This window comes from Protopterus annectens, chromosome 1.part0 (assembly GCF_019279795.1).
Source record: "Protopterus annectens isolate FY-2018-M chromosome 1.part0, PAN1.0, whole genome shotgun sequence".
NCBI classification, from domain to species: Eukaryota; Metazoa; Chordata; order Ceratodontiformes; family Protopteridae; genus Protopterus; species Protopterus annectens.
In genome coordinates, this window is record NC_056725.1 from 1,823,106,314 (window position 1) to 1,823,133,764 (window position 27,451).

The following is a 27,451-nucleotide window of genomic DNA, read 5'->3' on the forward strand; positions in this document are numbered from 1 at the left end:
GTCACAAGAAAATCCAGAACAGTCACAAATGCTGCTGAGATAGCAGACATTTTCAGTGACCATCTTCCCGTTTCTTAATCTATATGCCATAGCAAACCTAAAAGAATGCAATGATTTTGCTGTTCAGGAAACAGTAAGAATGTAGACCCCAAATCTTTCGATCATGTCTTGAATGCCATTAAACTGGGCTGCCCTTAAAGTGACCTGCCTCTTGACAAAGTGAAACAATATTGACACTTTTCTTTAAAACATCTACGGTATAGTTCTACTTCCGCATTTCAGAATTAGAATGTCTATTCTTCCCTGGACTGCTGCAAAACTTGCAGCCATGACACATTGTGCCCAATTCTGGGCAAACTACAAAACAAAATTACCACTGATCACCATTTTTTTCTTCTTTTAGGTTCATAGGTTAGTACTAGGCTAACTGCCCTTGCGAGCCATTGTAAGCCTAGGCAATTATCCCTTGTGAGACTCAAACCCTGCACCTTGTGTTTGTAAGGCAAACACCTTAACCATTAGGCCATCCTCCCAACCACTAGAAACCAAGACAGTCTGCTTTATTCATCAGCAACTCATTTCTGGATCAACAGAAAACATTCTCAAAACCTCTAAATATTACAGACTGTCAATGATTATTTCCTGAATCTTGGATATATGACCGTACTATCATTTCTTCCACATAACCATGACAATATCGCTGTTATTGCCAACCTGCCTTGGACTCCACTTCAAAGATTCTAGTATACTACCTGCAATGAATGTTAACACTACTGAATGATGCTCTCCATGCCAGTGTCCGAATCCTGTTTCAAACTATTACCCAGCTAAATCATCCACAAACATTTTCTAAACTGAAACTTATACTTACAGTTCCAGAAAGCTGCAATGCTTTGTCAACATTAATCAAACCCTTGGTCAAAAAAGGAAGTGTGCCAGTAATGCGGAAAATGTCCATGAGGTACCTCTACTGCTCTCTATCTCCCCACTGCCTTCCTGCCTACCTTCTCAAAAATTCAGCTGAAATGTACATACCCAACAGTTCTTTCACCTCTAACAGTCTCATATCTAGCAAGCAACATTGTTTTTGATATATCTGTAGTAAATGGACAAGCTCTACATAATGCTATGGAGCATCTCCTGTATGCACCTGGAGTAACAAGACTGGTCCCCTCTTCTTTTTTTCTTTTTATACTAAGATAAACTTTATCTCTTTCTCTACAATCTCTTACTTCATAGCCTGTTCCCTTCTCCAGAATTATACCCATTAAACTACCTTTGTCTAGATATGCTCCCCTTAATTCTCCACAACCTATGGGCCCCCTGCTTTCTTCTTGTATTCCTAATTACCCTATGCTACACCAGCTCATATTCTTCCAATGCTCCACCAATCTTGCCTTCAACTCAAACTACCACACATACCCACCTTCACCCTAAATCATACACTAATTTCCAATCCATCTCCTCTTCTCTTATTCAGCCTAACCCTCTGCACCTATTCTATGCTAAAATCATCTCCACCACAGCTAAAATACTTACACCTAAACTAATATTATAACTTTCCAAACTCTTACAATGTAAACCCAAATGGCTAAAGGTAATTTCTTTCAATAACCTAGTCTTAACTGGAGACGTTCATCCCAACCCTGGTCCTAGTCCCCTTACAAACAACTCCTTCACCCCATCTCCTTCTTCCCCTTCCTCCTCCCACAATACTCAAATTCTTTACAATCAAACCCCAGAGTCTCAACAATAAAGTACACCAATTTCAAGCATGGCTAAGCCACAACCAACCCAACATCTTAGCCATCTCCGAAACATGACTCAAACCACGTATCTCTGACTCCGAAATCCTGTCTACAGGTTTTCACACTCTTAGAAATGACTGATTAAATAAAAAAGGTGGTGGCACTGCCCTAATCTACTCTAATCTTCTTACCTTAATTCCCCTTCAAATTCCAATCCCTAAATTCAATAATACTAAACTAAGTGTTGGTCTTCTAAAAATGAATAAACATAAGAATATCTGCATCACTGCCCTATACATCTCACCCGGTAACATCTCTACCCTCGAAGATATTCTCCTATGGGCCTCAACTGAAATTAACTATGAAAATTACATTCTAGGCGATGTAAATATTGACTGGAATAAAATCAATAGTCCCTCTCCCTCCCCATCCATTAACCTCTATAACTTTACTCAAGTAATCCTCTCCGTCACCCGACCCAAAAAAAAAAAACCCAGGATCCATTATAGACTGGATCCTAGTCACCCATCCAAATAAAATAACCATCTCTGGCACCATTCCCGATACCATTAGCGACAACCTCCCAGTTTTCATTCATCGTTCAACTAGCTCTACCCCACATCAGCATCAATACATTCTTACTCGCAACCTTAGCAGCTTCAACCCCACGACTTTCTCAAATATTCTCAAACAAATGAACTGGCAAATTCTAAATACCCTCCCACTTGACAAAGCTACAGACCACTTCAGCTCTGTCTTCCTAGACATTCCCTAGCCCCACTAAGAAACAAAAGGATAAAAACTAATACTGCTCCTTGGCTATCCAAAGAAACAAAACAAATTATGCATCAAAGGGACAAATCGTGGAAGCTTTACCAAAACAATAAACTGCCCAAAACCCTGCTCCAATACACTCAACTCTGTAACCTTGCAAAACAACTAATCAGTAAGGGCAAAAAAATCCTACTATAGTAAGCTCCAGTCCAATAATAATAAAAACCCCAAACAATTCTGGAAATCCATAAACTCACTTCTCAATCCAGGCTCCAAGAATAACCCCTGTCCTGACCCAAGTATATGGGACCTCAAATTAGGCTCCCGATTTAACTCATTTTTTATAGAAACTATTTCTGACCCGACCAAGACTTTTCCCAACAATAATCCACCTGTCCCTCATTCTTCTCCTTCTAAACCCCCTAATAACCCTCCCCTTATGTTTGAGCTCAAACCTGTCTCTAATAATTTTATAAAAAGACTTCTATCCAAACAAACCTTGCTCCAATGCTCCTGACAATATTCTCTCTTCCTTCCTAAAATGTGCTGCTGACGGTATAGCACTCCCAATCAGCATCCTAATCAACAGATCTATAAAGGAATCACATATAGCCAAACTCTGGCGTACAGCCAATATTCTTCCTCTTCACAAAGGAGGCAAAAACACCATCTCAAACTTCCACCCCATTGCTCTGCTCTCACTAATCTCCAAAATCCTAGAAAAATGTATCCACCTCCAGCTTATGCCTTTCCTGACCCAAAACCAACTCCTTACACCTACCCAGAATGGCTTCCGCCCAGGCCATAGCACTATAACCGCACCATTCTCCTTCTTAGAAACTGTCTATCAAGCCTGAGATTCAAGACACTTAGTATCCACATTTCTCCTCGATCTAAAGCATTGGATACTGCTTCCCATAAATACCTTCTCGATCTCTCAAACCTACATCTCTCACCAAATACTTTATCCTGGTTCTCTAGTTACCTGTCAGACAGATCTTAGGCAGTTAAATGGAAGAACACCACCTCGACCTTCTTACCTACCCCAACTGGCGTACCACAGGACACATCCTCGGACCTATGCTTTTAACATCTTTATTAATAACTTTCACACTGCTATTCCTGATGCCAAAGTTATTTAATATGCAGACAAATCAACTTTAGTCTGCTCTGCCTCGAACCTCCCTGAACTGCTGACTAAAACCCAAACTGCTTTTTCAACTACTGAGAATTGGATGCGCCAAAACCACCTCTCACTCAATGTAAATAAGTCAAAAATTCTACTATTCCCTCCAAGACTTTCTCTTATGACAAAAATGCAATCAAAGTCCTTAGCCAAACCAACTCACCTATAGAAGTGGTCCCTTTCGCCAAACTTCTTGGCATTACTATAGACCAACTCCTCAAGCTTGATATCCATATTCAACAAAATATAAAGAAAAGCCTCCAAAAGTTAGGTATGCTTTACAGGAACAATTTCTCAGTCTCCAATTCTACTAGGCATACCCTGGCTACCACTTAACTTCTCCCATCCTTATTATACGGAGCCCCTCTTCTAACTAACCTGACCGTTTCCATTACCTCTAAACTAGAAAAAGTACAATTGTGTACACTTACCATAAATGTAGATGATAGAGTGTATTCACTCAGTCATTACCTTTGGGTTATCTGCTTGCAGCAGCCCTGAGTCGGCCTGATTAACAAAGTCTTGGGTCCTGCATCGGTTGCTGTCCCTTCTTCCATGAAGTCAGGTCGTCAGGGGTATAAAACATGCAGCCGACGTCATTACATCAGTTTTTCTTGCCCCAGATGTCATGTGCCCCCTTAATGGGAAGCAATTAAATCTATAAATACAAGGATATACCTCCAACAAAAAAGCAAATACACCAAAAAGCTTTTAGAGCATAGTAAATGAGAGTAGAGGCATAGCCAAACGAAGAAAGGGGGCTGGAGGGAGGGTAACCAGGACTGCAATAGTGAATACACTCGAACATTTACATTTATGGTAAGTGTACACAATTGTACTATGTTCTTCATGTTTCACTGTTGCAGTCATTACATTTGGGTAGATTCCCAAAGCTAAGGTTGGGAGGAGGAATTTAAGTAGAATTAGGACCAGCTATAAGCTTCTGCAAGACTGCAGTGGCAAAACTAGCTCTAGATTTAGAGAAAATTGGCAAATGATAATGCTTGGTAAAAGTATGTACAGAACTCCAGGCAGCAGCTTCTAGGATGTCCCTAGTAGGGACGCCCCTGAGAAAGGCTGTAGCGGTAGATGCAGCCCTGGTTGAATGGGGTCTGATGCCCTGTGGGATAGGTTTTCCATGGTGCTTATAGCAGAAATGAATGCAGTGGCCTATCCATTTTGAAATGGTTTGCTTTGAAATAGCTTTCCCCTCTGTCCCTGCAGTAAATGCCACTAGCAGTTGTTCCGATTTCCTTTGAGGTTTAGTCTTGTCCAAGTAGAATCTAAGCCGCCTATGCACATCTAAAGAGTGCAGTATCCATTCCTCTTTGTTCTGTGGGTTAGGAAAGAAGGTAGGCAAATGAATGAACTAATTAAGAGCCACACTGGATACAACCTTGGGCATGAAGGAGGGATTGGTTCTGGGGGACACCCTGTCCGCATGAAAGATGATGAAAGGTTCCACTGCCATAAGGGCCTGTAATTCACATACCCTTCTTGCATAAATGATTGCTAAAAGGAAAGCTGTTTTCCAGGAAAGAAATTTTAAATCTGCCGTAGCAGCTGGCTCGAAAGAGGAAGAGTGAGTTTCTACAAGACAAAGTTAAGATCCCAGGCTGGAGTTGGAGCTCTCCTGGGTGGCCTTAAATTTCTGGCCTCCCTGAGGAACTGCTTGAGCAGTGGGTGATAGAAGAGGGGAGGCTCTGTGCTACAATGAGCTGAAATGGCTGAGGCATGAATTTTGATGGAAAAAAAAGACAAGCCCTTATGAAGCATCTCAGTCGAGTATTGTCGAATCTGAGGTAAATTGGGCACTGCTGCGTTCATTTCTTGTGATTGGTTCCAGGCACAGAATCTTTTCCATTTTGCAGCATAAGATTTTCTAGTACTAGGCCCTCCTTGCCTCTAAAATGATATCCATCACTGATTTACTGAGGGATGGTAAAGAGATTAGGTAATTAGCCAGGCTGCTAGGTTCAGGGTTTGCAGCTGAGGGTGCAGAATCTGGTTCTCCTGCTGAGACAACAGGGAAGGAGTCAGAGGCAGGTGCCATGGAGCCAAGCATGACACACTGCGTAAGAGTGGGTACCAGTGTTGGCGAGGCCAGTCTGGTGCAATTAAAATTGTCCTTGGCTTGTCCTGTCTGATCTTTAGTAGTACCTTGGAGAGCAGAGCCAGAGGAGGAAAGGCATAAACTGATAAGTTTTTCCATCTGAAGGATAGAGCATCCACTTTCCAAGCTAGCTTGTGGGAAATCTTTGTGTAAAATTTGTCCAGTTGATGGTTCTGGGGGGAGGCAAACAGGTCTATATCTGGGCTCCCCCATTTGCTTGTCAACATGTTGAAAATCCTTGGTTCCAGTTTCCACTCGTGTGGGTCCATAAGGTTTCTGCTTAGTCTGGCTGCCAGTGTATTTAGTTTTCCTGGTAGGAATTGAGCTTGTAGATTCACTTGGTAGCTCAAGGCTTGTGTTCCACAATGCCATGGCTAGTCTGCAGAGGGGGTAAGAAAGGGTACCCCCCTGCTTGTTTATGTACCATATGACAGTGGTGTTGTCCGTCTTTACCACTAGTTGTCCTGGAAGAATGTGGCCTTGAAAGCTGTCAAAGCATTCTGTACAGCTAACATTTCCTTTTGATTTATATGCAGGTGCATTTGACTTGGGTTCCATTTGCCCTGAATGCACTTTCCTGCCACGTGAGCCCCCCATGCACAGTCTGATGCGTCTGTTAAGATTTGGACGGCAGGGCGTAATGTGAATGGTAGTCCCTTGTTTTGGTGGCAGGCCTCTGCCCACCAAAGGAACTCTAGGCGTAGGCAAGGTATGACAGGAATCCTTGCTTCTAGATCCTGTGAATGTTGACACCATAGGCTTTTGAGATACCACTGTAGTTTCTTCATATGCAGCCTTGCTTATGGAATTAGAAGAATGCAGGAGGCCATGAAACCCAAGGCTTGCAGTATTTGCCTTGCGGAGCTGGGTTTTTGTGGCCACTTGTTTGAAGTAAGTTGTCAAACGAATCCATTTCTCTGGCGTGAGGAAAGCCATCTGGGAAGTTGTATTCAAACTTGCTTCCAGGAATATAATTTGTTGGCAGGGTACCAGGTGGCATTTATTTTCATTTATGGTTAACCCCAGACAAGTCGTTACCCTTTGAACAAAGGTCAGATGATTCAAAAGAATGTCCTTGCTTTTTGCCTGAATTAGACAATCGTCCAGGTATGGGTATATTTGAATATTTCTTTGCCTGCAAAATGCAATGACTAGAGCTAGGCACTTTGTGAATACCCTGGGCACATTAGATAAGCCAAAGGGCAGTGCAGAGAACTGATAGTGCATGTAGCTTCCTTTGAAGCACAGGTATCTTCTGCAAGACTCCCTGATAGGGATGTGCAGGTATGCTTCTTTTAAGTCTAGTGTTGCCAACCATGCATCCTTGTCTAGCATAGGAAGCAGCTGGTGAAGTCACCATTTTGAAGTTTGGAATCACCAGAAAGGTGTTTAGAATCTAAAGGTCCAGGATAGGACGCTATGTATTGCCTTTTCTAGGTACCAGGAAAAGTCTTGAATAGAAACCTTGTCTCTTTTCCTCTTCTGGTACCAACTGAATAGCCCCCATGTTTAAGAGAGACAGTACTTGATTTTGGGCCTCTGCCCACTGATTTGGGGGTAGATCTGGCCACCCCTCTTGGTGTTGTTAACGTGTGGAAATGAAATCTGGATCCTTGGGACACTATTTAAAACCCATTTGTCCTGGGTAATGAGTTCCCAGGTTTTGGCCTGCAAACCAATCTTTCCGTCTAAAGGAGCATTCAGTTGGGAAGTGCTTGGAAGTTTTAAAAGCAAGTCATTGAGACAGTTTTCCATAGGGGGAGTCTTACTACTCTCCCAGGTTTGGGGGCAGAAACCCCCCACTACCTAGTCTTGTGTATCCCTTGGGACTGAAACCTGGGGTTTCTGCTGGGTCTGGAATTGGCTTGAGAAGACCTGGAAGGGACTGTAAAGGACCAATTTTTAGAGGGCCAGTGACTACTAAATCTAAAAGGCTGAACATGTAAGAAATCTTTAACAGTTTGCATAGATTTAGCTTTATCTTCCATCTTTTTAAGAACTTCCTCAGCCTTGTTGCCAAACAGGTGGTCCTGATTTAAGGGAGCATCCAACAATTTAGCTTTAACATGATCAGGCAAACCTTGCGCCTTAAGCCAAGCATGCCTTCTCAGCACAGACCCAGTAACAGCAGCCCTGCAAGCGGCCTCTAATGAATCAAATCCACAATGCAAAGTATGTTTTCCAACCTGTTCAGCAGAATGCATTAAATCCTGTAATTCTTTATTTTCAGCACAGTCAGGAATCAGCATCATTTTTTGTTTAAGCAATCCAATAACATGTTGTTGATACTTTAACATATGAAACTGGCAGTTTAAAGCCCTAATGGCCAAGGGTGCAGAAGTGTAATCTTTCTTACCCCATCTATCCCAGCACCCTCAGAGGGGGTAGGATTTTTAGCAGTAGAAGCCTTAATTGTCCTTGGGTCGCTGTGAAATAGTCTCTGGATCCGCAATACGATTTTTAAAAAGGAACTTGTGAGAATCAGGAACCCTGTAATATCGGTCAGGTTTTCTGGGAGCAGGAGGCAAAGCATCAGGGGCCAAACTAGATTCTGAAAAAGCATCATCAACAACGTCTAGTAAAGGAGGAATAGCTAAAGGCGTATGCTGAGGCAAGAGTAAGAAATCCCTAAGCTTCTTTTTTGAATCAGAAAAATCCTGGGCTTTCCCAGTGGAAATGCTCCCTTAGAGTATGCAGTAAGGTTTCACTGAAAGAAAAATCCTCTGGAGGGGAAGCAGAGGGAAAAGAGTCCTCTGCAAAGTGCAAATCCACATCATCAGAAGAATCAGAAAAATCAGAATCCTGTTCAGAAAATTCATAAACAACTTCAGTCCTAGGTCTCTTAGAAGGGGAAGGTTTGCTTCCCCATCTTCAGCCATTCTTATCCTTTGTTTTTTTAGGCATAGAGGCCTGAGCATGCAGCCTGGGCGTCGGTTTCTTAGGCATGGTTTGAGATTTTGGCCTAAATGAAGGAGGCGTCTGTTTAATATGCGGGACCGTAGGCCTGAATACACCCTCAGAAGCCAGTGCCGGACCCATCCATGGTAGAGACATCTGCAGGTTCCACAGCTGAAGCATCTCACGGCATACCGGACTCTGGATGGGTCCCAGTAGAGGCTTGCGAGTCAGAAGTAGCGGGTCTCAGGGGCTGCGAAAGTGCCTCACTGAGTACCGGCGAACTGGCGATTAGCTTAAGAGAAGCGTCGTCGGCAGCTTTGGACCTTGGCAGCTTGTCTGTCTTTATCTTTGCATTTTTTCAGAATCCCGGTAGTGGGATGGCTAACCGACGACATTTCTGGATAATTAAACTGAGAACCGAAATATTTAGAAGCAAAAATATACAGACGACGGATAGTGCGCTGATTAAATAAAGCACAAAACCGACAGCAAGGTACGTCGTGATCAGGGCCTAGGCAAGGAATACAGTACGAATGAAAATCTTTGTGAGGTATTTGCTTTCCACAAGTAATGCAATTATTAACTTTTACTGACATCGGTAAGGAACAAGAAAAGTTTCCCCAATGGGGTACTTAGCTTTAGTTGAAGACTTCGGTTCTGAAACTCGAAAAAGAAAATTTCAGGAGTCGGCTGACCGGCACTTGCGAACTGCTTCTGCTTTGGGCACCGCACAGCAAGAAAGACTGATGTAATGGCATTGACTGCATGTTTTATACCCCTGACAACCTGATTTCATGGAAGAAGGAACGGCAACTGACGCAGGACCCAAGACATTGTTAATCAGGCCGACTGAGGGCTACTGCAAGCAGATAACCCACTGTAATGACTGCAACAGTGAAACATGGAGAACATATGCTGTAGAGGGTGATGTAGCCCTACTGGAATGTGTTGTGATCCCCTGTGGGGTAGGTTTCCCAAGGTGTTTGTAGCAGAAATGGATGCAGTGTGCTATCCATTTAGAAATGGTGTGCTTTGAAATGGCCTTGCCCTCTGCCCCTGTAGCAAAGCTGAGTAGCAGCTGGTCAGATTTTCTGAAAGGTTTAGTCATGTCCAGATAGAACCTAAGCTGCCTGTGCACATCCAGGGAGTGCAGGATGCTTTCCCCTTTATTCTGAGGATTAGGGAAAAAGGTTGACAAATTAATGGATTGGTTTAAAGCCACACTAGATACCACCTTGGGCATAAATGACGGGTTAGTCCTGAGGGAAACTCTGTCCGCATGGAAGACAATGAAGGGTTCCACGGTCATAAGGGCCTGCAATTCAGACACTCTTCTGGCTGAAGTGATGGCTAGAACTAAAGCTGTTTTCCAGGAGAGGAATTTTAACTCTGCTGAGGCATCAGGTTCAAAGGGTGGAAGCGTGAGTTTTTCCAAGACAAAGTTAAGGTCCCAGACTGGAGTGGTAGCTCTCCTGGGGGGTCTTAAATTTTTGGCTCCTCTCAGGAACTGTTTGACCAGAGGATGAGAGAAGAGGGGTGGCTCAGTATTATAATGAGCTGAGATGGCAGAAGCATGAATCTTAATTGAAGAGAAGGTCAGGCCTTTGTGGAGCATTTCTGTTAAGTAATCTAGTATGTGAGGTAAGCTGGGCACAGTTGTGTCCATTCCTTGAAACTGGCTCCAAGAACAGTATATTTTCCGCTTTTCTGAATAGGATTTTCTAGTACTAGGCCTCCTTGCCTCAAGGATGACATCCAGCACCTGTTTACTGAGTGTTGGTGGTGATGAGTTCAGGGGATGAGCCAGGCTGCTACGTTCAGTGATTGTAGCTGAGGATGCAAAATCTGGCCCTCCTGCTAGGACAGCAGGAAGGGGGTCTGAGGCAGGTGCCATGGTGGCAGTACTTTCAGACTGTGCAAAAGTGGGTACCAGTGCTGGCGTGGCCAGTCTGGTGCAATTAGGACTGTCCATGGCTTGTCCTGTTTGAGCTTTAGTAGAATCTCCGAGAGGAGGGCCAGAGGGGGAAAGGCATAGATTGAGAGATTTTCCCATGTAACGGACAAAGCCATCTACTTTCCATGCTTGGCTGTGGGTAGTTCTGGTGCAATATTTTCAAATGATAGTTCTGAGGGGAAGCAAAGTGGTCCACCTCTGGTGTCCCCCACCTGTGGATCAGAAGCTTCAGTGATTTGGGTTCCAGTTTCCACTCATGTGGGTCCATTAGATCTCTGCTTAAGTCATCTGCCAGTGAATTTAGTTTGCCTGGCAGGAATAGAGCTTGCAGGTGCACTTGATTGCTCACTGTGTTTCTCAGAGCCATGGATAACCTACAGAGTGGGTAGGAATGGGTTCCCCCCTGCTTGTTTATGTACCACATAACTGTGGTGCTATCAATAGTTGCCCTGGAAGAATAAGGCATATGAAGGCTGTCAAGAGCATTCTGTATAGCTAACATTTCTTTTTGATTGATATGCAGGTGCATTTGCTTTGGGCTCCATTTGCCTTGAATACATTGTCCTGCCATGTGAGCCCCCATAAATAGTCTGATGATTCTGTTAGGGTTTGGGCGGCAGGGGGTTGAGTGAAAGGGAGTCCTTTGTTGTGGTAGCAGACGTCTGCCCACCAAAGGAACTCTGTCCTTAGACAAGAAATGATAGGAATCATTGTTTCCAGGTCCTGAGAATGTTGACACCAGAGACTTTTTAAGAACCATTGAAATTTCCTCATATGTAGTCTTGCATATGGGATTAGTAGAATGCAAGAGGCCATGAACCCTAAGGCGTGCAGTATTTTTCTTGCAGATAGCTGGGTTTTGGTGGCCAGTAGACTGAAGTAGTTTGTCAAATTTGGTTTTCTGGAGTGACGAATGCCATCTTTGAAGTTGTGTTCAAGCTTGCTTCCTATGATTTATTTTCGTTGAGGGTGTACTCCAGTGAAGTTAGAAGCCTCTTTACAAATGTCAGGTGCTGGAGTAGCAATTCCTGACTGTCTGCCTGAATCAAGCAATCGTCCAAGTATGGATACATTTGAATTTTTCTCTGCCTACATATGCAATGGCTGGAGCTAGACATTCTGTGAATACCCTAGGAGCAGCAGATAAGCCAAAGGGAAGTGCAAAGAAAGTACAGCTGTGTACACTTACCATAAATGTAGATGTTGAGTATATTCACTGTTGCAGTCATCACATTTGGGTTATCTGCTTGCAGAAGCCCTCAGTCAGCCTGATTATCAAAGTCTTGGGTCTTGCGTCGGTTGCTGTCTCATCTTCCATGACATCAGGTAGTCAGGGGTATAAAGCATGCCATTACATCAGTTTTCCTTGCCCTAGATGTCAGGTGTCCCCTTAATGGGAAGCAATTATATATATATATATATATATATATATATATATATATATATATATATATATATATATATATATATATATAGAGGTTCATAGGTTGGTACTGAGCTATCTGCCCGAAGGCATATATCACTGCCCCTTTAGTAGTTCCCTAGACCCTTGTACTAGCAGCTAGTACCCTTGGCCCCTATCTAGTAGTGCCGTTGGTGTGATCCCCGGTGTGAACTTTCTGTTACCCATCCACTCATCAAGGTTCCTCTTGAAGAGTGATAGTGAGGGGCTCCGTCTTATGTAGATCGGGACCCTGTTCCATAGTAAGGGAAGTCTCTGCGAAGGGAATCTATCCCTCCAGCATGTTCTATTCATTGTTGTGTTCAGGTTTATATCCCTAGAGCGTGTAGCTCGAGTAGATTTGGTTTTGCTAAGATGGAGCATGTTCAACAATTCTGGGTTGGGCATGGCTCTGTACGTTAGACAGAGATCGCCTCTGAGAAAACAGTATGCAACAGAGAACAGTCTTAGCTTTTTCAATCGTGCTGCATAGAGAAACTGTTTGAGGCCAGTAATCCTCTTGGTTACGTACCTCTGTGGTCTCTCCAGCTGCTGGAGATGTCTAGCCAGGTACATTCCAATTGGTGCATTGTACTCAATAATGGGTCTGATGAGGGAAGAGTAGAGGGGCACCATTACATCCTTAGATCTTGATGCAAACCCTTTCATGATCAGATGGGTCACAAAGAAGGATTTTCTAACCACTTTGGCAACATGGTTATCAAAGGAAAGCGGACTATCTACTTGGGTCCCTAGATCCCTTATTTCTTCTTCAGATTTCAGGGGATTACCTCCTATGTTGCAGTTTGTGGGTACTCTGTTTTTTCCAAAGGGGATTACTACACATTTTTTTTGCATTTAGCTTGAGACCATGGCTTTGACACCATGCACCAGTCTCATTTAGGCCCTTCGGGAGGATCTCCATGTCGGCCGGAGACTCTATTATAGCAAGTATATGCAAGGTTATAAATCCAACAAAAAAGCAAATACACCAAAAAGCTTTTAAGCATAGTAAAGGAGAAAAGAGGTATAGCCAAAAGAAGTCAGGGGGCTGGAGGGAGGGTAACCAGGACTGCAACAGTGAATACACTTGATCATCTACATTTATGGTAAGTGTACACAACTGTACTATGTTCTTCGTGTTTCACTGTTGCAGTCATCACATCTGGGTAGATTCCCAAAGCTAAGCATGGGAGGAGGAATTTAGATAGCCTTAGGACCAGCTATAAGGCCTTGCAAGACTGCAGTGGCAAAGCCAGCTCTGACTTTAGAGAAAATTGGCAAATGGTAATGTTTGGTTAAATTATGTACAGAACTCCAGGTAGCAGCTTCTAGGATGTCCCCGGTAGGAACACCTCTGAGAAAGGCTGTAGAGGTAAATGCAGCCCTGGTTGAGTGTGGTCTTATCCCCTGTGGGGTAGGTTTTCCATGGTGCTTATAACAGAAATTAATGCAATGGCCTATCCATTAAGAAATAGTTTGCTTTGAAATGGCCTTCCCCTCTGCCCCTGCAGCAAATGCCACCACCAGTTGTTCAGATTTCCTTTGAGGTTTAGTCCTGTCCAAGTAAAATCTAATTTGTCTGTGCACATCTAAGGAGTGCAGTATCCGTTTCCCTTTGTTCTGTGGGTTAGGAAAGAAGGTTGGAAAATGAATGGACTAATTAAGAGCCACACTGGATACTACCTTGGGCATGAAGGAGGGATTGGTCCTGAGGGACACCCTGTCCGCATGAAAGATGATGAAAGGCTCCACTGCCATAAAGGTCTGTAATTCAGATACCCTTCTTGTTGAAGTGATTGCAAGGAGGAAAGCTGTTTTCCAAGAAAGGAATTTTAACTCTGCACTTGCAGCTGGGCTCAAATGGAGGTATAGTGAGTTTTTCCAATACAAAGTTTAGGTCCCAGGCTAGAGATGGGGCTCTCCTGGGTGGTCGTAAGTTTTTGGCTCCTCAAGGAACTGCTTGAGCAGTGGGTGAGAGAAGAGGGGTGGTTCTGTGTTGTAATGAGCTGAAATAGCTGAGGCATGAATTTTGATGGAGGAAAAAGAAAGGCCCTTGTGAAGCATCTCAGTTAAGTATTGAAGAATCTGAGGTAAATTGAGCGCTGCTGTGTGCATCCCTTGAGTTTGGTTCCAGGAACAGAATCTTTTCCATTTTTCAGCATAAGATTTTCTAGTACTAGGCCTCCTTGCTTCTAAAATGACATCCAACACTTCTTTACTGAGGGATGGTAATGGAGAGATTAGGTAATTAGCCAGGCTGCCAGGTTCAGGACTTGAAGCTGAGGATGCAGAATCTGGCCCTCCTGCTATGACAGCAGGGTAGGGGTCTGAGGCAGGTGCCATGGAGCCAGCAGTAACACACTGCGCAAGAGGGGGTACCAGTGTTGGCGTGGCCAGTCCGGTGCAATCAGTATCATCCTTGGTTTGTCCTATTTGATCTTTAGTAGTACTTTTGAGAAGAGAGGCAGAGGGGGAAAGGCATAAACTGATAGATTTTTCCAGTTGAAGGACATGGCATCCACTTTCCAAGCTTGTTTGTGGGGAGTTCTTGTGCAGAATTTGTCCAATTGGTAGTTCTGGGGGGAGGCAAACAGGTCTATATCTGGTCTCTCCCATTTGTTTATCAACATGTTGAAAATCTTTGGTTCCAGTTTCCACTCGTGTGGGTCCATGAGATTTCTGCTTAGTTCATCCGACAGTGCATTTAGATTTCCTGGCAGGAATTGAGCCTATAGATGGACTTGGCAGCTCAAGGCTGTGTTCCACAGAGCCATGGCTAGTCTGCAGAGGGGGTATGAATGGGTACCCCCCTGCTTGTTTATGTACCCCATAACAGTGGTGTTGTCCTTCTTTACCATTAACTGTCCTGGAAGAATGTGGTCCTTGAAGGCTGACAGAGCATTCTGTACAGCTAACATTTCTTTTTGACTGATATGCAGGTGCACTTGACATGGGTTCCATTTGTCCTGAATGCACTTCCCTGCCAGGTGAGCCCCACATGCATAGTCTGATGCGTCTGTTAGGGTTTGGGCGGCAGGGTGTACAGTGAATGGTAGTCCTTTGTTTTGGTGGTAGGCCTCCGCCCACCAAAGGAACTCTGACTGTAGACAAGGTATGATAGGAATCATTGCTTCTAGATCCTGAGAATGCTGACACCATAGGCTTTTTAGAGACCATTGTAGTTTCCTCATATGCAGTCTTGCATATGGAATTAGGAGAATGCAGGAGGCCATGAACTCAAAGGCTTGCAGTATTTGCCTTGCAGATAGCAGGGTTTTTGTGGCCATAAGTTTGAAGTAAGTTGTCAAATTAATTTGTTTCTCTGGTGTGATGAAAGCCATCTTGAAGTTGTGTTCAAGCTTGCTTCCAGGAATATAATTTGCTGACAGGGTACAAGATGTGATTTCTTTTCGTTTATGGTGTACCCATAATGCCAGATGATTCAAAACTATGTCCTGGCTTTCTGCCTGAATTAGATAATCATCCAGGTATGGGAATATTTTAATATTTCTTTGCCTGCAAAAAGCAATGACTGGAACTAGGCACTTTGTGAATACCCTGGGAGCAGTAGATAAGCCAAAGGGCAGTGCAGAGAACTGATAATGCATGTAGCCTGGGTTGAAGCGTAGGTATCTTCTGCAAGATTCCCCGGATTGGGATGTGCAGGTAGGCTTCCTTTAGATCCAGTGTTGCCAACCAGGCATCCTTGCCTAGCATAGGAAGCAACTGGTGAAGGGTTATCATCTTGAATTTTGGGATTACCAAAAAAGGTATTTAGAGAGGTCCAGGATAGGACGCCATGAGCTGTCTTTTCTGGGTACCAGGAAAAGTCTCGAGTAGAAACCTTTTCCCTTTTCCTCTTCTGGTACAGTCTAAATAGCCCTTGTGCTAAAGACAGAGAGTACTTGCTTTTGAGCCTCTGCCCACTGATTTGGGGGTAGATATGGCCAACCGTTTGGGGTTGGTAATGTGTGGAAGTGAAATTTGTATCCTTGGGAAACTATATTTAAACCCCATTTGTCCTGGGTAATGAGTTCCCAGTTTTTTGCCTGCAGAGCAATCTTTCCACCTAAAGGCACAGTCAGTTGAGAAGGACTTGTACGTTTTAAAGTTAAGTCATTAAGACAGTTTACCATAGGGAGGAGTCGTACTTCTCCCTGATTTGGAAGTGGGAGCCCCCCACTGCTTAGTCCTGAGAGAACCCTGGGACTGAAGCCTGGGTGTTCTGCTGGTTTTGGACTTGGGCTGAGAAGGCATGGAAGAGGCAGGAAAAGGACCATTTCTTAGAGGGCCAATGCCTACTAAATGTTGGAGGCTGTACGTCTAGGAAATCTTTTAATAGTTTGCATAGATTTAGCTTTTTCCTCCATCTTTTAAGTACTTCTGCACTGTTACCAAACAGGCATTCCTGATTTAAAGGAGCATCCAGCAATTTAGCTTTAACATGATCTGGCAAAGATTGCTCCTTAAGCCAAGCATGCCTTCCAAGTACAGACCCAATGACAGCAGCCCTGCAAGATGCCTCTAGTGAATCAAAACCACACTGCAAAGTATGTTTTCCAACTTGTTCAGCAGAAAGCATTAAATCCTGTAAATCCCTATTTTCAGCACAGTCAGGAATCAGCATCATTTTCTGTTTAAGCAATCCAATAATATGCTGTTGATACTTTAACATATGAAACTGGCAGTTTAAGGCACTAATAGCCAAGGGTGCAGAAGTATATATCTTCTTACCCTATCTATCCAGCACCCTGGAATCGCTATCAGAGGGGGTAGGATTTTTGGCTGTAGTAGCCTTAATAACCTTGGGTCTCTGTGAAATAGTCTCAGGATCTGCAATAGGATTTTTAAAAAGGAACTTGTGAGAGTCAGGAACCCTGTAATATCCATCAGGTTTTCTGTGAGCAGGAAGTAAAGAATCAGGGGCCACGCTAGATTCAAAAAAGGCATCATCAACAATGTCTAGTACAGGGGGGATAGCTAAAGGCCTGTGCTGGGACAGGAGTAAGAGATCCCTAAGCCTCTTTTTAGAATCAGAGTAATCCTGGCTTTCCCAATGAAAATGCTCCCTAAGAGTATGCAAGGTTTCACCAAAAGAGAAATCCACTGGAGGGGAAGCAGAAGGAATACAGTCTGCTGCATCAGAATCCTCATAGGTAGATAAGGGTAAATCCTGGTCATCAGAGGAAACAGAAATTTCAGAATCCTGATCAGAAGTATCATAAGCAAATTCAGTCCTAGGTCTCAGAGGAGGAAGAGTGGCATCCCCTGATCAAAGTAATAAGGTATTCAGCCATTCTTATTTGTTTTTTAGGCATAGAGGCCTGAGCATGCAGTCTGGGCATCAGTTTTCTAGGCATGGTTTGAGTTTTAGGCCTTGAAGAAGAAGATGGCGTCTGTTTAATATGCAAGTCAGTAGGCCTGAATACACCTTCAGAAGCTGGTGCCTGCACAGCATTTCCGGATCCAGCCAAGGTAGAGACATCCGCAGGTTCCACAGTTGAAGCATCTCGTGGCATACCGGACTCCGAATGGGTCTCAGTAAAGGCCTGTGAATCAGAAGTAGCAGGTATCGGGGGCTGTGAAAGCGCCTCACTGAGTGCTGGTGAACTGGCAACTAGCTTAGGAGAAGCATCGTTGGCAGCTTTGGACCTAGGCAGCCTGTCTCTGTCTTTATCTTTGCGTTTTTTCAGAATGTCGGTAGTCGGATGGCTTACTGAAGACATATCTGGATAATTGAACAGAGTACGAAAATATTTAGAAGCATAAATATACTGACGACGAATAGTTCGCTGTTTAAATAAGGCACAAAACCGACAGCAAGGTACGTTGTGGTAAGGGCCTAGGCAAGGAATACAGTACGAATGAAAAATCTTTATGAGGTATTTGCTTTCCACAAGAAATACAATTATTGACTTTTACTGTCATCGGTTAAGAGCAAGAAAAATTTTCCCCAATGGGGTACTTAGCTTTAGTTGAAGACTTCGGTTCTAAAACTCGAAAACAAACATTTCAGGAGTTGGATGACCAGCACTTGCAAACTGCTTCTGCTTTGGGCACCACACGGCAAGAAAAACTGATGTAATGGCGTCGGCTGCATACTTTACACCCCTGACTACCTGACGTCATGGTAAATGGGACAGCAACCGACGCAGGACCCAAGACTTTGATAATCAGGCCGACTGAGGGCTACTGCAAGCAGATAACTCAAATGTGTAACTGCAACAGTGAAACACGTAGAACATCTGATAGTGCATAGAGCCTGCTCTGAAACGTAGATATTTCCTGCAAGATACCCTTTATGGGGATGTGCAGATAAGCTTCTTTTAAGTCTAGGGTGGCTAGCCAGGAGTCCTTGGCTAGCATAGGAAGCAGCTGTTGGAGAGTAAGCATTTTGAACCTTGGAACCACCATGAATGTGTTGAGAATAGACAGATTCAGGATAGGGCACCAAAAAGTTTCTTTTCTAGGTACCAGAAACAGTCTGGAGTAAAAACCTTGTCCCCTTTGCTTGGCTGGGACAGGTTGAACAGCCTTGATACTGAGAAGAGAAAGTACTTGCCTTTTGGGCCTCTGCCCACTGGTTTGAGGGGAAGTCTGGCCATCTGTGCTTGGGGTTGGCAGTGAGTGGAAGTAGAATCTATATCCCTAGGATACAATGTTCAAGATCCATCTGTCCTGGGTGATGTACTCCCAGTTTTTTGCATGCAGGGCAAGTTTTCCTCCTAAGGGTGCAAGTACTTGGGCAAGGCTTGGAAGAGTTAAGGATAAGTCATTGCAAGATTTTACCATAGGATGGTGGCTTACTACTCTCTGTTTTAGAGGTGGGAGCACTCCATTGCTTAGATCTGTGCATACCCTGACACTGTACTCTTGGTGGTCTGCTGCCCCTGGGTTTGGACTGGGAAGGTCTGGGAGGGACTGAAAAGGACCAGTGTTTAGAAGGCCAATGCCTACTGAATCTAGGTGGCTGTACCTGTGGGAAATATTTAACAGTTTGCATATATTTAGCTTTTTCTTCCATCTTTTTGAGGACTACTACTGCTTTATTGCCAAACAGGCGTTCTTAGTTTAATGGTGCATATAAAACTGGCAATTAAAGCCCTGATGGCAAGAGTAGCAGAGGTGTATACCTTCTTACCCCATCTGTCTAAAGCCCTAGAGGCCCTGTCTGAAGGGGTAGGGTTTTGGCTGTTGTAGCCTTAATGCCTTTAGGTCCCTGGAAAAAGATCTCTGGATCCGTAGTAGGATTCTTAAAGAGGAATCTGTGGGAAGTCCTGGCTCTCCCAGTGGAAGTGTTCTCTAAGAGTATGCAAAGTTTCACCAAAAGAAAAATCTTCTGGTGGGGAAGCAGAGGGAATAGAATCCTCTGCATCAGAATCCTCATAGGTAGATAAGGGTATGTCCTGGCAATCAGAAGGATCAGAGTCAACAGAGTCAGAGTCAACACAGTCATGATCTGAAGAATCAGAAGAAAAATCAGTTCTAGGTCTTTTTGAGGGGGAAGGCTGGCTTTCCCTAATTAAAGTAATAAGATCTTCAGCCATTCTAACCCTTTGTTTCTCAGGCATGTAGGCCTGAGAATGCGCTTTGGTCTTCGGTTCCTAGGCGTAGTGCAAATTCTGGGCCTGAGAAATTCGGTATTTTTTGTTTGAAACAAAGTCGTTGGTTTAATATGAAAATTGGAAGGCCTGAATACACCCTCAGAAGCCAGTGCCTGCACAGCGGCTCCGGAGCCATCCAAGGTAGAGACATCTGCAAGTTCCATTGTTGAAGAAGCATCTCGCGGCATACCGGACTCCGAATGGGTCTCAGTAGAGGCCTGCGAATCTGCAGAAATGGGTAACAGGGGCTGCAAAAGCACCCCACTGAGTACTGGCGGACTGGCGACTAGCTTAACGGACGTGTCGCCGGCAGTTTTGGACCTATGCAGTCTCTGTCTTTATCCTTACGTTTTTTCGTAAGATCGGTAGTCAGATGGCTTATCGAAACCATTTTGGAATACATGGAACGAGAGAGAATTTAGCAACAAAAATAGCCCGAAGATGAACAGTTCGGGTGTTGAACAAGGCACAAAACCGACAGCGAGGAACGTCATAGTCTGGGCCTAAACAGGTGACGCAGTAAGAATGAAAATCTCAGAGGTATTTGCTTTCCACAGGAAAGACAATTAACTTTTCTGACATCGGTTAGAGCAAGAAAAAAGGATCCCCAATGGGGTACTTATCTTTTCAGGAGGCAGCCAACTGGCACTTGCAAACTGCTTCTGCATCGGACACTGCATGTCCAGAAAGACTGATGTAATGGCGTCGGCTGCATGCTTTATACCCCTGAAGACCTGACATCATGGAAGAAGCAATAGCATCCGACGCAGAAATCCAAAGACTCTGGTACTCAGGCCGACTTGAGGGCTACCCTGCAGGCAGATAACCCAAATGTGATGACTGCAACAGTGAAACACGAGAACATTTGAACACCCAGGAATATCCACTCATAAGCTGAAAGACATGCAGACTCAGTAAAGGTACCCCTGCCCAGAATCAAACTGCAGAACTAAGTGCTCTGAGGCAAAAACACTAACAAATGTGTGAACTCTCACTCCCATCTTCTCTCTTGAGACAAGCATTATCTGCTTCTCTTGTATTTCTGCAGGTATATATGTACTAACTGCACCCTGTACAACAAAAATGAACATGTGAATTGCCCCCCATACTAGTCCTAGTCTACTTCTGATTTAATTTATGTTTGATGGCTAGGTTAGTCCCATTAGGCCAGCAGACCCTTTTTCCAGGGGAAGATGTGAGGTAGTATTCACACTAATTCGAGGAAATTTAGTCAGGGCACCTGGGCTCTTCCTCTACTCTTTTTGATAAATGACGTGGGATATTTTACATCCAGCTGAACTGCCAACCTGGGCAGATGAAACCTAGGTTTAAGATCTTGTCAGAAGGATAGGACACAAGAGTAGCACCTCCCCTTTATGCAATATATCACTATTGAAAAAAAATAATCCAAGCACATGGGGTGGGAATAGAACCCACAATCTACTGATCTTCCAAAGACAAGTGCGCTATCTGTTGAGCCAATGACCCTTCATTCTCTAATACCCACCTCACCTTATTCAGGGTCTGGAGGAGAAGCCACAGCCTGCCCCTTTCACACAGAGATGTTATTAATTTAATTTTCTTTTATATGTTTCATAATGTATGTTTTGCTTTTGAAACTTCTCTCACTGTGACTCTAGTCAACACAGACACTTCTCAAAGAGAAATCTCAGTCATCGAATGTAAACAATAAAACATTCTGAAATCTTAATTGTTGCACTTGAAAAGCTGCCTCAAAAGGAAGGGATCATATTTTTTTCCATGCAAAGTACCAAAAAGATTCCCTAATGCTTTATTTTCTCGTAACTACACTCTGAATTTTAAGACAAACCTCTGGAATCCAGCTTAAAAATTTTTGATAACATCAGGAAGAAAGCACAGATATGCAAGGTCCTCACCATACAAGGAGAGACTCTTGCCAACCGGTAACTGTAAATCTACAGTTAATTGTGCTTGGTCTACATACCATCTATGCTACGAAAATCCAGCAAGTATGTCCTGCTGTCAACCTGATATAGCTGAAGGCTCATCTTGGAGTACATTCCTGTCACAGGGTTCTTTCTTCGAACACGAAGATAGTAAGGATTTACAATCTAAAAAAATAACAAATGACATGTTAAATGCCTGCAGTAATAAAACAGACTAAAGTTAAATTTGCTGTACTTTCCCAAACAGATCATATAACATCTCACCATTGCCAAATATGGCAAAGATAATTTATCACAGCCAGAGGATTGACTTGCCAGCATTTTACATGGGACACTGTCTCTCACCCTTCCAAATGACAAGTAATTGAGATCTAACCTCACTGCCTGTTTAGTTTTCTGGTTCCAACTCAATTAGCTTTGATGTGTCTGGCTGAGATGAAGTTATTTAATAGTGCATTTAAGGTGTTTCACAGATTCACGGTGCCCCACCTTTCACATAACCAAATCAATAGAGACAGTATCTCAAAAATGTCAAGTCTTAAGTTTTGGTAAGCTTCACAAAGCTAACAAGGAAATGACAAATGCCTTCACTTTACGTAATGTGCTGGCAGTTTGGCTTTACAAACGGATCATATTTAACACAGCAAAGTCCAATCAGTGTACTCACTTCATACATTACACTACAATACTGATAAGTGTAGTCTTCAACCCATTACCTCAAAAATAAGAAACAGAAAATAATAGCATTTTATCCTGAAACTTAATAATGGGATGCATATGAATATATAGTTTAAAGCAAGAAGAAGGGTCTTCTGGGTACTCTGGGATAAGTGAAGACATGTTCTGCAGGAGCTCCATGGTACCGTGCCAAGCACAACTACTCAGTCATGTTTGCCCAGTCATTCTGCCATAACTGAAAGTACAGTTTTGTACCTACCATAAATGTAGATGTTCGAGGATCCACATTGTATCCTCTAAAAAAAAAGACAAGAAATAAACCACCACCAAAATTATGTACAATATATACAAATATAATACAAATATACAATAAGATATTAACCTCACCTACACAACAACCCTAAAGAGGGGGGAAGGGAGAGAATCAAGGGTGGGTGGCGGCAACATGGACATTTATGGTAGGTATTTATGAGTAGGTACAAAACTGTACTATGTGCCCACATCCACATTGCTGCAGTCCTAATGGTAAGCACCCAAAGCAGAGGGAGGGAGGCTGGCAAATCATGAGAAGCAGAGCCACAACATGCAGCTAAACTGGCTGGAAACCAGCCCTAGACTTAGAGTAGATAGGAAGGAAGGTGATATGCTTGAAATGTAGCACTGAACTCGAAGTAGCTGCCTCAAAAATAGTCTTTATTGCCACCCCCTTAGAATGTGTTGAGAAGGCAGTAGCCCCCCTAGTGGAATGAGGCCTAATCCCACTGGATCTTTCTTGCCTTTGCTTAACTCAAAAGCAAAAGAAACAAAACAACCGCTGAGACTGCCTAAAAATCCTTAGTCCTGCTCAAATAATAACGAAAAATATGTGTACATCTAAAGTGTGCAAAATCTTTTCCCTTTTTTTTAGGGTCTTTTGGGGCTCGTACAAATGAAATAAAATGAATAGTTTGGTTTCAGGACTAAAACCACACTAGAGGCATAAAGAAAGATTAGTACGTAATGAATGCCCTATCCCCCATCCTTATGGAAAAGGGCTCTACTCGCACTGCCATAAGGGCCTGCTCAGACCCTCTCTTCTGCACAGCCAAAAGAAAAAGAGTCTTCCAGCTCCATGACACAAGTATTTCAATTCAGCAGAGCCAGGCTCAAAAAAGGTTAGGTAAAGTTTTCCAACACAAAAATTGAGATCCCAAGCAGGAGTAGAGCCTCCTACGTGGGGTCTTATATCTTTGCCCCTCTAAGAAACTGCTTGAACAAAGGATGCGGACAAACCTTTAACTCACAATAAGATATTGAAGAGCCACACTCAACCAAATTAGGCTCAGAAAAATTCATTCCTGTGCTCAAAATAAAAATCTCTTCCATTTTTCATCGTACTTTTCTCTTGTATCTCTTCCACTTAATCCATAATCACATAAAAAACTGTTTGAGAAGTTGAGGACCGCTGTGTGTTTCAACACAGAATATGCCAGGCTGTTAGATGGAGAGACTCCTTCTCAGTGGGTCAAGGGCCAATCTGGCTTGTGGAGTAATCATCCTTGCATGGCCTTTCAGACTTTTTAATAGCACCCTTGGAGAGCATTGCAGAGAAGGGAAAGATACACTGGAAGACAGAGCCAAAGGAATGAAAGCCCAGGTTTTCCACTTGAACTGAAACCCCATGAAACAGCTGTTTGCCAAATTCTGGTTTGAGAGAGATTGTGTGAGTTCTATGACACTCTCAATTTACACATGGACAACGAAGATCCAGTTTGAAGATCATTGAATATTAGTTTCCCAGCTCTGATTCATCTGCTTAACACATGTGCTATGTGCAGAGTGCTTACTCTGTGCTCCTGTCTGAAGAGTACCATAAAATCCGAAAAGAGTTTGTAGATCTGGTTCCAAGCTTGGCATTGCTTGCCCAGAATGTGTTGATGTGATTTTTGATGTGTTGATGTGCCAGAATGTGAACCACGTGAACTTGAAACACCTGCCCTGGAAGAATTAACCCAAAATCTACTCATACAATCTCCTTTGCAAACTGGACTGCTAACATCTCCTTTCTTGACCATGTGTGATCTGGTGTAGTCAGGGGCCTGTCTCCCCTCCACATGTCGATTCTCCTGTGATTATGGCCAATGGCCCGGTGGGGAGGTCTGGGTGAGTCCCTTTGTTTAGTGCAGGTCCTGGAGCCCACCACAAAAATTCTTTGACATTAAAATTTTTTATTATTTGAATGACAGTTGAATGACAGTGTCAAAATCCAGTCCATGCTGTTTCCATACATTTTGTCCATACATTTTGAGCATCATTTGGTTGGAGCATTGGGCTGGGAAGATTGGATGAACCTAAATATTGAATGACTGTCCTTGCAGTGCTTGAAGGACTGTCCTTGCATGGAGAGATGACTGATGAGAGAGTAAGTGATAGACTCTTTTGGGGTTGTGGGGTTAAAAGGGCTCTGGGGGCTGCTATCTTCAGTCACACCCCCAGTCAACATGTACTGAGAGAGAGAGGGGACTTTACTGACTTATTTCTACCTCTAGGCAGGCACTGTCTTCTATATGCTATATAACATGCAGCAGAAGGCTGTCTTCCCTTTTCTTTTGGCCAGAATGAATCAGGCAGTCAGTAAAGTAAGGATAGATTTGAATTTTAGCCCCTGAGTAAGCTATCACTGGAGCCAGAACATAGACTTATTTTCTTTAAAACTGCATTTCTTTAAAGAACCAACACCACTGTAACAGAGGCAACAAAAGGATTTGTCTTAACATGCTCAAAGTCTAACATGCTCAACCAGGCCCAATGCCTCAAGCACCTCAACCAGGCAAGAAACAGAACCAGCCGCAGCAGGCCCACCTCGAAACCACATTGCAAAAACCACATTGCACAACCACCTTGCATTGAACATGTGACATGAACCAAAACCAACAACTCATCTCTTCCAATACCTTCCAAAGCATTAGATTTAGAATTCAATTGTGAGAAAGGAGATAATTTTGATATTTTGAGCATAAACAAACTCAACAAGCTCTCATGGCTAGAGTGGAAGATATAGTACCTATCAGGAGCAGGAGATCAGGAGTCAGGAAGCCTCTGCAAAACAAGCCTCTGCAAAAAACATTCACCACAGGACTTTGGGAGGGCCTATGCTGGGGTAATGCAAAGAAAAAAAAACTGGCCTTTTCCTGGAATCAGAGTAATCAGAGCCTTCTGGTTAAAGTGCTCCCTCATGGAATGCTCAGGAGAGAGTCTGAGAAATCCCCTCAGGAGGAGGAGCTGTAGAGGTGGAATCATCCACATCAGAATCAAGAAGGAGGGATACTCCTGCAAATCTTCAGGCATCTCTTATCTCAAGGGCTCTAGTGTTTTCTCAGTAATTTTATCCATCAGTTTTTTAAGCATGTTAAACTGCTAGAGAAGCCCCCGAAGCTGAACTTGGCCTACCTCTCAAAGAAGCCTACCTTGGCAAGAGAGAGGGAGCAAGAGACTACCTTAACTATGGGAAGAGAGAAGAACAGTGACCAGCCCCCCCAGCCTGGCCTACCTCCTCCTGAGAAGGCACCTGTACCACCTGTAAGTTTGCCCTGAGACTCCATAGAAACTCCTGGCAAAACCTCCGGCTCCACTGAGCCTAAAGAACCGACCCCGGGATCATCAACCATCATCATCAACGCTTCGCCCCCTTGTTTGCCCTTTGCCTCGATCAGCCGGCCTGAGCATCCATCCGGGCATTTTATAATATCACAACGCTTTCCCAACACTAAACCTGGCACAGTCTAACCTCTTCTAAATAGTGCTTTTGTTAAACTAGCACAAGAGCGGCATCAAAACAACAGCTCAGGTGGCCCTAAAACAGGTACAAGGGTAGGGTAATCCCTATGGGGTATCTGTTTTCCCAAGAAATACAATTATTCACTTTTTTGACATCATCCTGGTTATTGAATGCCAAAAAAAACCAAAAATGTTCTAACGGGTACTTAGCCAACTCTGATTCGCCAGCAGTATATTCAATGCTACTCATAACTGCTTACACATTTTACATGGCTGTCAGTGATAATGGACAATTCCACAGTGATGCAAACCTTTACTTCCTGTCACACTGTACTCAGGTCACTGCAGAAAAAGTACTGTTATGTGCAGGTAAAGTTACCATAACAGCAGATGCTCGAACGGTCACTGCTGCAGTAGCCAAAGCTGCATGGGTCATTCTGCAAAGGATATTACAGCTGACCAGCTTCCAAACCCTCAGGGCACCCTGTTTGTACACAGTCAGCTCAAGCCTAGCTGACTGTATGCCAAGCCCTTCACAGCTTTCTTACTAAGAGAGAGAGAGAGAGAGAGAGAGAGAGAGGTATGCTAATTCCCTGAGGGCAATGCTAGGAAAATAATGTGGATGTCCACACTTTGGCATAAAAACATACAAGAATAAGGGGGTGGAGGGAGGGAGTAGCTACTGCAGTAGTGATAATTTGAACATCTACTGTTAAGCTAAGTTTACTTATACAACTGTACTATGTTCTTCATATGGATCACTGCTCACAAGCTTAACCTACATGGGTAGATTACACCATTGCTTACATAAACAGGGAGGAGGAAGGATGTGGGTTCAAGAAAGAAACGTTGTGTAAAGGTTTACCATAATCACAGATGTCCTTCTCTTCCATGTTGCAGTATTCTGGATATGTGTTTATCCCTTCAATCTTGCTTACGTATGGCCAGTATTCAAAAGCTTTCAGTCCCTCTTTGGGGCATCAGATGTCAGGCAAGGCGAAGGAACGTGGGCCATAAAAGTGATGCCGGCATGCACTAGCCCTCAGAAGAGTAGCCCCATTTGGAGCCAGTCCTGTAAGTGCAATGCTATATCATTGCCATCCAGAAAGGGAAAAATGTAGCAGATGAGAGGGGAAGGTGAGTGGGAAGGAATACTGCAGCATGGAAGAGAAGGACATCTATGGGTATGGGAAGACTTTATACAACTTTTCTATGTCCTTCTATTCCCATGTTGCAGTATTCTGCATATTTGGGAGTGCCAAAGCTCACTGAGGTTGGGGTGGTGGTCTAGAAGTAGATTCCAGGAATCCATGAAGGATAGCCCTGGCAAAACCTACCCTGGATCTGGAGATGAAGTCAAGCTTGCAG

At 43.5% G+C, this 27,451-nt stretch overlaps 1 protein-coding gene across 1 annotated transcript in view; it reads right to left on the minus strand.

The window, feature by feature from the left end:
- The window catches only part of PRKAA1 (protein kinase AMP-activated catalytic subunit alpha 1), a 760,209-nt gene that overhangs the window by 189,470 nt on the left and 543,288 nt on the right, over positions 1-27,451 (minus strand). Inside the window, exon 6 of the mRNA XM_044069766.1 lies at positions 21,688-21,814. Within this exon, the coding sequence (XP_043925701.1) occupies positions 21,688-21,814 (127 nt within the window). The remainder of the gene's footprint in view (positions 1-21,687; positions 21,815-27,451) is intronic.